Source organism: Amaranthus tricolor, chromosome 2 (assembly GCF_026212465.1).
Source record: "Amaranthus tricolor cultivar Red isolate AtriRed21 chromosome 2, ASM2621246v1, whole genome shotgun sequence".
Classification (NCBI taxonomy): domain Eukaryota; kingdom Viridiplantae; phylum Streptophyta; class Magnoliopsida; order Caryophyllales; family Amaranthaceae; genus Amaranthus; species Amaranthus tricolor.
This window is the reverse complement of record NC_080048.1, coordinates 13,731,494-13,742,664: the sequence shown is the minus strand read 5'-3', so window position 1 is coordinate 13,742,664 and position 11,171 is coordinate 13,731,494. Positions and strand designations below refer to the sequence as shown.

Genomic DNA, 11,171 nt, shown 5'->3' with positions numbered 1-11,171 from the left:
TAATCTGCTTTGACATAGTTGAAGTGCATCTCCTTGAGCACGTACTGCGCCAATTTGGGATGGTACAGGGCATCCCGCCACCATGTGACACAGATCAGAGCTCCATCACAGCTCTCGCAAGGGTCGGGAGCTCAAGATCTGGCTCGAGATCAACATGCGCCCAAGGTGCGCCAATCGAGGCTGTAGGCGCACCTACTTCAGTGGATTACATGCTGTGGTTCCTCTCCATCACTCGTCGATGGATGACACCACGAGGTATCATCGCGGCAGCCCAATACGCTCTTGCAGCACCGACGATGACACACTTTGTAAGTATTGAACGTTGATTATTATACATAGAACTTACACGTTATACATTTAATTAATACTTATGTCTTAATGTAGGCCCAGGGCATTGCTTCTATCGTCAGCTCCACCCAAGAGGAGCCTGTACGGGAGAATGCCCAAGGCATACTCCTAGGGACACAGTTTCAGCACTTCATTCCAGAAGTGATTGTGCCCGACACCACTATGTAGTAGTACGGGTCATCTCCTCAACAAGTCGACGTTCATCTTGAGGAGGTTGACTTAACGTGCCCCGACTACGGTGTCGGGTCCTCACAGAGTGCCACATCATCACAGTATCAATCACCTCCCCTACCCGAGCGTCATGCGACGGCCTCTTACTATTGTAGGAGGCGTCGTAAACCGTCACAGTTAGCAGGGTATGGGAGCAGGATTAGCATTAGAATACTGTTTGTATATATTGAACATTAGTGACATTTTGTATATATTGAACATTTGTACATATTCAATATTTGTAACATTTGAATTTTTGTGTAAAATTTGTAATATATATGTGGATGTATATATTTTTATCGTATTATCACACGTTTATTATGAACGAAATGATGTTAAGTACTCAGACTTTGCGGTGATGAATCATTCCGCCAAGAATGCAGTATGAATTAAATCAAAAATAAAAAGACAATCATATTCAAATATGGAAAACGCTTATTTTAGGAATAAAATTTTCACGAAGCTTATTTTTGGAATAAAGTTGGTAAATGATCTTATTTTTTTCAAATTTTCTTCAAAACAGAAGCTTTGGCCCAGCTTTTCGCAACCCGCGACCTTCAAATACTATAGACTAGAAGTCGTTTGGGCCTCAGTCGCAGCCCGCAAAATTTCTCCTGACTCGCGCGAAACACTCATCTTCAAACCAAAAGCTGTTTTCGGCCCAAACTTTTTCTTTATTTAACTTAGCTTTATTTTCCTTATTCTTCACCTTTTGTCCTTAACTATAAAATTACTATTTTATAATCATTTTAGTCTCACTATTTTCATAAAACTTGTCATTATTGTTTCATAAAAGTAAACTTTAGTACAATTTAGTATACTTATAATAATACTTAAACTTTTATACCTTAGTATATATAGTATATATAAAACTGTTATATTTTTATACCTTTTATACTCTAAATTATCTAACAATTTCAGTATCAACAAAGTCCAGGTAACGAGTCCTATGACATAAAAATAATAATGTAAAAACCTTATCAAATAGGATTCCTAAAAAATTTATATCGAATACATTTAGATTTTATTCCTAAGTTAAGTTTAGGTAGACCACAAGGAAACACAAAGTTTAAGTTGATTACTAGTTTAATCAACTATAGCAGTAACAGAGATAATTGCAGAATAATTAAACCAAACTTTAACTAAAAGGCTTTAATTAAAAGTTGGTTGTTATCAGGTTATGTGATAATTAGGGATGATGGGGTATCATCAATTTCATGCTCAACATGTTATAAACTTGAATCTTGTATCTCTAGATAAAGAAGGAAGTACACATTTGTAACTAAACTTTGGGAAATATTTAAACCAAAAGTCCAATCATGAAGAGACAAATTAATTGTCTGAAGTTGAGTAGTCTTGCTAACTATTGCACAATATAGATAAATCAATTACGGTTGATCAATCAAAATCGTAATATAAATCTATGACGAGAAATAAAGAGAACAATCTATAATCATCATATTTAATTTAATAATTTACGAATTACAGCGTTAAATTTTTGCACTTTTGTGAGTTACAGCCTCAATGTTTACTTTTTGCGAATTACAGTCACCAATGTATCAAAGTTTACATGTTCAAGCCAAAATTACAGAATTCCGACCACTTAACCTAAAAAGCCAACCATCAAAATGGACTGAAACTATAAACTTTAATACTTTCGTGGCTATAATTCGCAAAAATAAACATTTAAGTTGTAATTCATAAAAGTGCTAAATTTTAACGCTGTAAGTCGCAAGTTATCTATTTAATTCCTATCATTCAATTAATAAACATGCAAAGATTCATCTCCTTACCCCTACATTGTAACGTAGACAAATATGGTAAATTGTAAAGTCATAAAATCGATCAAAATAATATATAAATGAATTAAAATCAAAGTTATGAAGAAAAATAAATTTACTTAGATTTATAAAAGGGACAAAAGAGTTTATTACTATATTTTAAGAAACCATAGAAAACATGAAAATAGAATAGATACGCTCCATACATGACCTAGTAGTAGGAAACCCAATTGGGTCCAAACCTGTTTCATTCAATTTTCAAATACTGATCGGGCCTAATATTGTCTTTTCCTAATCGAGATAATTGACCATGTATGTAGGCTACCCAACCGAGTCTTAGGTCTTGATAAAATCTGTAACCTTGAGTTTGAGTGTTGTAAGATAACCCAATCAAGACTTGGGGACACGCAACCAGGTATTGGGCTATGTAAATTTCTACAACATTTGAGGCTAGGTACTGTAGGAGATTTAGAAAGATTTTCCAATAAAATGCAATAAATCATAACCTAAATTAAGGGACCTTAATCAAAACGCATATACTTTAAAAGTAAATAAATTTAAAATTTACAACTAATAATAATACAACATGAGCAACAAAGTATGAAAACAAATAACGAGTATCGAGATAAATCGTTAACATTTGATTTGCATGTCTAAACGTGAGGAGATATGCTTTCATTAGTATAATTAATTTGCACAATATAGACATTATTAAAACTATTGTATTATTATATTATTAATATTAATTTCTTTGGGATTGAGCATGTAACTATTATCACTCATAATAATAATAATAATAATAATAATAATAATAATAATTAGCTCTCTCTCTTAGTAATGAAGTTCGTTATAAATAGAAACATTTCTTACAAGTCGATTGTAAATTAATTTAGTGTCTTAATTCTATCTACTATATAATCCAAAGGTATGTTTTTCTTTCATAATTCAGTTTTTAGGTGTTATAGTTATTCTACCTTCTATTCATCTTAAATTTTTCATTAACTTTTTTGACATTATTCATTATAATTACTCTTAAATTATATTTTATTTTAAAAAATTTGTAAATAATACTCTCAACTATTGTTAATTGACTCAAAATACCCTCAACTATTATTTAACTTTATATAACCCCAAGTATTAGGATAGTTAACATTCAACACTATATAATATATATTTTCAACCTATTGTTTTGGGTATTTTAAATCAATTAACAATAGTTGGGATATACAAAGTTAAGCATCTCAAAATTGGGAGTATACAGGGTTAAACAATAGTTAGGAGTATTATTTACAATTTTTTTTTAATTTTGAATCTATAAACTATAACATAGTCATAATGAATTTCAATTGATTTTTAATACAAAAATTATTAATATCAATTTTATTGTACATAACTTTGTTTTTATATACATAATTAATCTGCAAACAATTATTAATTTGTTTCTAAACCATCACAGGGAACACAAACGTTGATAAAACAACAATGGAGAACAAAGATTCAAAACCGTCCAATTATGAAGAATTAGAAGATGAAAATAATACAGCTCTTCCAAACTCTGTATACTCATCAGTTGACCAAATGGTGGAGCAAAGTATAGGAACCTTAAATTCAACTCAAATCATTCAAGCATTGTTAGCATCACTACCACCATTCTTCGACAGTCAACAAACATTCATCACCATCTTCGCCCATGCTCAACCAACATGGCACTGTACTCAAACTGCCACTCCCAACTCTTGTATTACCAATAAGTCCGACATATGCTCCCTGCCCCGAAACGATTGGGCTTGGGATTCGGACACCCGTATGCCCACTTCCATCATATCCGAATGGAATTTCCAGTGTCCTACTGAAGATTTGATGATTTCTGGAATTTTGTTTTGAAAGATTCTGATTTTTTTTTTTTGTTTATTTCTTCTTATCATATTACATATATACATGAGCATCTATTCGATTATAGTAACTGACTTAAGAATAACTGCCTAATATTAACTGCTTATTATGATGTAACTGTATATTTGTGAACTGCTTTCCAATACTCCCCCTCAAGTTAGGTCGTGGGATCACCGATACCTAACTTGCATAATATGCTATTGAAGACCTGTGATGAAACTGCTTTTGTGAGAATGTCGGCTAGTTGGTCTTTAGATCTAATAAAGGGGAGACAGATGACCTTGCTTTCTAGTTTCTCCTTGATAAAGTGTCGAGTGATCTCTACATGTTTCGTTCGATCATGTTGAACTGGGTTTTCGGAGATGCTTATTGCTGCTTTGTTATCACAATATAGAAGGCTTGCCTGTGTCTGGTCAAAACCTAGCTCTCCTAGGAGTTTCCTAATCCATAGAATCTCTGTAACTCCTTTTGCTATCCCTCTGAATTCTACTTCGGCACTGGACAGAGCAACCACCTTCTGTTTCTTACTCTTCCAGGTGACTAGATTACCCCCTACAAGAGTGAAGTATCCTGAAGTAGACTTCCTATCCTCCCGATCACCAGCCCAATCTGCATCTGTGTAACCAATAAGATCAAGATTATCATTCTTCAAGTAGTAAACTCCTTTATTACTGGTTCCCTTTAAGTATCTCAGGATCCTCAGGACCGCTGCCATGTGTTCCACTTGAGGTCGATGCATGAACTTGCTTACAATCCCTACTGCATAGGCAATATCTGGTCTCGTGTGGGATAAGTAGATTAGCTTTCCCACTATCCGTCTATAACGATCTTGATCTGCCGCTTCTGCCCCTTCAACAGTTTGTAGGCCATGATTAGCTACCATAGGGGTATCTGTTGGCTTGCAGTCTAACATGCCTGTTTCTGCTAAGAGATCTAGGATGTACTTTCTCTGATTGATGAATATCCCTTTCCTTGATCTTAGAACTTCTATTCCTAGGAAGTATTTCAGTTGTCCCAAATCCTTCATCTCAAACTCTTGGAATAATTTGCTCCTGAGACGATCAATTTCCTTGGAGTCGTTTCCGGTAATCACCATATCATCTACATAAATCACGAGGCATGTAATTCGTTTTCCATTCCGCTTGAGAAATAGAGTATGGTCTGAGTTGCTCTGTTTGTAGCCAAATCTCTTCATTGCTGTAGTGAATCTCCCAAACCACGCTCTAGGGGATTGTTTCAAGCCGTATAGTGCTCTTTTAAGTCGACACCCCTCTCCTTGGCTATACCCATCTGAATACCCGGGTGGTGGATTCATGTATACCTCTTCTTCAATCTCTCTATGTAAGAAAGCATTTTTTACATCAAATTGAAACAGAGGCCACTCTTTATTTGCTGCTACGGAGAAGAGGACTCGAATGGTATCAATTTTAGCCACTGGTGAGAATGTTTCCGAGTAAACTACCCCGTAAGTTTGAGTGTACCCTTTAGTGACAAGCCTTGCTTTATACCGCTCAATGGTTCCATCAGCATGATACTTGACTGAAAAGACCCATTTACAGCCAACTGTCTTCTTATCACCTGGTAATCTGCACTTCTCCCACGTTCCGTTTTTCTAGAGAGCCATGATCTCTTCGTCCATAGCTTGCTTCCACTTTGATTCTTGGAAGGCTTCTTCAATGGTTTTCGAAATGGTACTGGAATAAAGGGATGCATTGAAGGCAATAGCTGTTTATGATAGTTGTTCATCATCTTGTCTACCAATAGGATATCGGGATCTCTGTAATTCATACTCAGGATCATACCTCTTCGGGGGCATTCCTCTTATACTTCGAGGTGGCAAATTATATTTCCTGGGGACAACAACACTCCTTGGCGCAATATAGGCAGTGGATATATCAATGGAAGGAGAAGTAAGACTCGATGTTACCTCTCGTTCGACCGGATGCTCAGGGATTGGATGCTCAGGGACTAGAGTAGTAATCTGAGGAGATGATTCAGGAACAGTGTTAGTGACAATATCGGTGGTAGTGCCTACTTGCTCTTTGGGAGCTCGACTGTCAGCCAAGGGATGAGTCAACCAGCTGAGATCCTCACTCATACTCTCCCCTTGAGATCGAGGTTGGTTGTAGTAGGGGGATTGTTCAAAAAAGTCACAGTCCATGGTGGTATAAAGTTTGTGATGGATAGGATCATAACATCGATAGCCCTTTTGCGTAGTGCCATACCCAAGAAACACACATTTGACTGCCCGTGGTTCAAACTTCTTCTGAGCTCGGGATGGAAGATGGACATACACAACACACCCAAATATGCGAGGAGGAAGGGAGTGAGAAGAGAGAATAGGAGTAAACGTATTGAGCGTGGCAAAAGGGGTCTGGAATTGGAGGATTTTTGTGGGAAGGCGGTTAGTAAGATAGGTGGCAGTAGCAATGGCCTTAGGCCAAAAGTGTACAGGTACATGAGTGTCAAACATGAGGGCCCGTGCTATCTCAAGAAGGGTACGGTTTTTGCGTTCAGCAACCCCATTTTGTTGTGGAGTGTCGGGGCAAGATGTTTGATGAATAAGACCATGTTCAAAAAAAACTGTTTCATTGCAACCGAGATATATTCACCACCATTATCTGAGCGAAGTATTTTAGGTTTTGCATGGAACTGAGTGAGAATCATGTTATAGAATTTTACAAAGACATCAAAAACCTCAGATTTGTGTTTTAAAACATAAACCCAGCATATTCGAGAATAATCATCAATAAATACCAATAAATATGAAAAACCATGAGAATCAGTATGTTAGGGCCCCATACATCAGAATGCACTACATCAAAGGGTGTGGGAGCACGAGTATTACTAGGAAAATAGGATTGTTTGTGACTCTTAGCTAAGATACAAGTTTCACAATCTAGGGATGCAATACAACTACTAAGTGAAGGAAAAAGTTGTTTTAGATAACCTAAGGATGGATGACCTAAACGGCAATGCCAAGTCCGCAATTGGTGAACAGGAGATCTATGAGCAAGCATTGCACCACTATTTTGAATCACCTGATCGACATAGTATAGTCCACCTCGTTCAGTACCACGTCCAATGATCGTCCCCGTCTGAGCATCCTGTACAATACAATTATCAGAGGTTCGCAGCACAGTACAGTTTAAGTCCTTTGTTAACTGACTGACCGACAATAATTTATGAGACAAACTGGGAATTAACAAGCAATTTTTAAGATGAAGAGAGGAAGAGATATTGACTGCTCCAGCTTTGGCGACCGGTACACAACCCCATTAGCTGTCTGGATGTGGGTTCTGTTAGTAGGATGGGTGGATAAAAGATCACTGGGGTCAAATGTCATCGTATCGGTCGCCCCACAGTCAAATATCCATGGAGATTTAGTGTTATGACTAAGAAGGCTTTGGGAAGTAGTGTTTTGCGGGCTAGAGGAGGAATTGGGCTTGGAGGGTGATATTGGGCCGAAATATTGTGGGTTTGGATCCATCCCTTTCCCTTCCCCCTGTTTGATGGCTGAGGTGGGTTTTAGGGTTTTTTGAGTATAAAAAGGGTTTTTGTGAGGTGGGTTGGGTTCCATCCCTTTCCCTTTTCCCTGTTTGACGGCTGGGGTGTCTCTCTCTCTTTGTTTTCGTTTCTCACCATTTCTGTCTCCCTGTTCAATGGTGACTGTTGCGTCTTCTTCCTCTTTGTTCCGGCTTCCTATTCCTCTAGATCTTTGCCATGATGTTGACTGATCGGTAGTGCTGAGGTTAGCCTTGCCGCCGGTCCAGCTTGCCGGTGCCTTGGTGGCGGCTTTCCTTTTCTGTAGATCGTCCCACCACTCGGGATATCCCACAATTTTGAAACATCCCTCCTTTGTATGCCTGGATCCACCACAGTAAGTACACTGGAGTTTCCTCCGGTCATCCTCCTCTCGGCTTCTCTGGAAAGGTTTGTTTCTCATGGCTAACCCCGATCCAATATCTGATGGACTGGTTCCCGGTGATGAGACGTCGTTCATTATTCTCCGGCGTGTGATTTCTCGCCTCATTGAGGCCGTTTTTACCATCGGTAATGGTTCATTGTTAAGGATGTCCCTTCTTTCTTTGTCTATGTTGTTGTTAATCCTAGTGAGAAATTGGTACAATCTCTGTTTCTGAATGTATTTGTTAAACTCTGTGATATCCTTTGAACATGTCATTGGATTCGACATTCTTCGATCAATTTCTTTCCATAGAGTGTTTAGTTTACTGTAATACGTTTCGATGGTGTCGTTTTCTTGCTTTAATGTGGCTGCCTTTGAACTGAGATCATATATTTGCAGTTCATCTCTACCACATCCCAAGAGACTTTCGATTCCTTGCCATAGGCTATGTGCAGTTGTGTAGTCTAAGAATTGATTGACAATGTCCCCATCTATGTTCTCAATAATCCATGCTATAACCATGGCATCTCGTTGTTCCCATTGGGTGTAATTCGGGTCTGATGGTGGTGGGGGTCCGGCAGTGATGTGATTGAGCCTCCCCCGACCACCAATTGCTACGTGCATTAGCTTGCACCATTTCGTATAATTGTGGTATGTGAGTTTTTCTGAAATTTTAAGTTATGTTGGGTTTTCAGTTTGGTTGGTTATTTTGTGGAGTTTCTGGAACATTTGAAACATCTGTTCCATCTATTCCAATGACATTAGGGTTTGCTGTGTATGCTCTTCTGATACATCGACCATTTGCAAGGTAAGAAACGGTAGATGATGAGTCTTTCCCGGATCTAAACCCTATGGCTCTAATACCATGAAGATTTGATAATTTCTGGAATTTTGTTTTAAAAGATTCTGGTTTTTTTCATTGTTTATTTCTTCTTATCATATTACATATATACATGAGCATCTATTCGATTATAGTAACTGACTTAAGAATAACTGCCTAATATGATAACTGCCTAATATTAACTGCTTATTATGATGTAACTGTATATTTGTGAACTGCTTTCCAATAGCTACCTCATTCATCACCGGTTTCCCATCAACTTCTTATTTCATAGGCTGTTTAATTGGTGGATTAATTTTATCTACTCTTGGTGATTCATCACTCGGACGAATAAACCTCCTTTGTATATCATCCTTAGTAATGTCTCTTTCTGCATTAGCCTCTACATTTTCCCCAAATTTCTGGGTTTATTCAGGATTCCGTTTCTTAAGTGGGGCAGGTCGGGCTCCGCTTGCTATCTGCACACTGGTTTTATAAACGGAACAGGTCGGTAAACGGTGCCGGGTCCAAGTTGCTAGGATTGGTTTCACTCATTTTTCCTTAGGAATATTAGCCTTAACTACCATTGCCTATTTAACCAGAGGTAGTTCATGGAGAAATTTATATTTATGGACATCAATTCCAGGAATCATTTCCTCCATAATCTGTTTTTTCTCTCTGTTTGAGTCACCTAGATGGTTGTTTATGCAAGGTAGACACAAAGAATCCATCTGGGTCTTAAGCAAATTAGGACAATCTAATCAAGACTACTTAAATTCACCCTTAATTCCAAAACCAAAATTAAACAATAATAATAATAATAATAATGCTAATCCTTTAGCATCCCTTAAGATCTTAATCAAGAAAAAATAGGCGATTAAAAGATTATTAGCAGCTGTAAATGTATCTTTTGGAATTGGTCTTATGTACTTTGGTATGTTTTTTAGGGTTGGAAACTTGGGTTTTAATATCTATTTAACCTCAACTTTTAGTGCTTTGATATCTTTGGTTTCTAATATACTCACTTTCCTTTTATGGATTCCAAGATGTAATAGAAGGAGTTCATTGCTTGGGTTCTGTGCTATTAGTGGAGCAACAAGCATTGTACTTTCTATATTAGGAAAGGAGTATGAGGGTTTGATGATTGGGTTAGAGTTAATATCATTATTTTGTGCTTGTATGGCGTATAATTTGGTATTGATGTATATAGTAGAGTTGTTTCCCACCTGTGTGAGGAACTCAGCCTCGTCGTTGGTCAGGCAGGCAATGATATTTGGGTCGATTTTCGACCCGGTATTGGTTCTGTTAGGGAGGGAAAATATGTTGTATTGTTATGGTGTATTTGGAATTACAGTGCTTGTTTGTGGGTTCTTGATTCTTTGTTTACCGGAGACAAGAGGTAAGGTACTCTGTGATACCATGGAGGAACAGGACTTTTTGGATAGTTGTGATAAAGAAATAGTCGTATAAATAGTGTATCTTTTTTTTCAAGAAAGTAATGGTGTGCATCTTGATAGAATAAGCATCATGTCTATGTTATTTTTTGTTTTGAAACAATATAAAAAAGTAACACTACATTCTATGTGTTTCATTTCGCTTTTAATACTATTTATTAATCACTTTAAAGTTGTATATATCTTATTCTTAATCTATAAAGTATTACATAATCATGCTAGATTTTTTTTTAATTCATCTGAATATAAAGAGTATTAGTATCAATTTTTTATAATTTTTAATTTTGTACAATTAGATATATTAATGATAGAACTAATGTATAATAAGTAATCAAGCCCATGGCAAATTACTATGAAAATAGTGGGCCAAAGTACTATGAAAATAGTGCAACAAAAGTGTATAAACATAGTCCAATAAGAAAGAAAAAAAAACAAAGTTATAGTACGGGTCAGAGATAAGTAATAAGTCGTCGCTTATTTCTGAAATGTGGTATTTCGGAATAAACTTTTCACAAGTCATCGCTTCGAAAAGCGATGAGTTGCTGCTTTCTTTTAGAAAGTGCGGGGTTGGGTTATTCTTTCCTTAATTGGTGGTTAGGGTTTACTTAAACCTAATTATACCACTATTTGACATGAAAGGGTGTTGAAATTCATGGGATCATGGGAGCTGTGATAATACTGCTATATAAAGAGATCAAAGAATTAAGCTTTTATACACTTAATCAATTTTTAAATTTTCAGATTTTTTTTTGCTCCTC

General features: G+C 36.7%; 1 protein-coding gene across 1 annotated transcript; it reads left to right on the top strand.

The window, feature by feature from the left end:
• Positions 1 to 8,819: 8,819 nt before the first annotated feature.
• On the top strand, positions 8,820 to 10,429 carry LOC130805554 (organic cation/carnitine transporter 3-like). Its single transcript, XM_057670331.1, has 4 exons — positions 8,820 to 8,947; positions 9,210 to 9,290; positions 9,396 to 9,470; positions 9,907 to 10,429. The coding sequence occupies exons 1-4, from the start codon at positions 8,820 to 8,822 to the stop codon at positions 10,427 to 10,429; spliced, it is 807 nt and encodes a 268-aa protein (XP_057526314.1).
• The last annotated feature ends 742 nt before the right edge of the window (positions 10,430 to 11,171 follow it).

What these genes read in the sequence shown, in the direction of transcription:
- LOC130805554 (XM_057670331.1), top strand. Translation starts at nt 8,820, where the DNA reads ATGTTGGGTTTTCAGTTTGGTTGGTTATTTTGTGGAGTTTCTGGAACA. An exon ending in ATTAATTTTATCTACTCTTG is followed by an intron (nt 9,291 to 9,395) that starts GTGATTCATCAC and finishes GGGTTTATTCAG; the next exon opens with GATTCCGTTTCTTAAGTGGG. An exon ending in TTTATAAACGGAACAGGTCG is followed by an intron (nt 9,471 to 9,906) that starts GTAAACGGTGCC and finishes TATGTTTTTTAG; the next exon opens with GGTTGGAAACTTGGGTTTTA.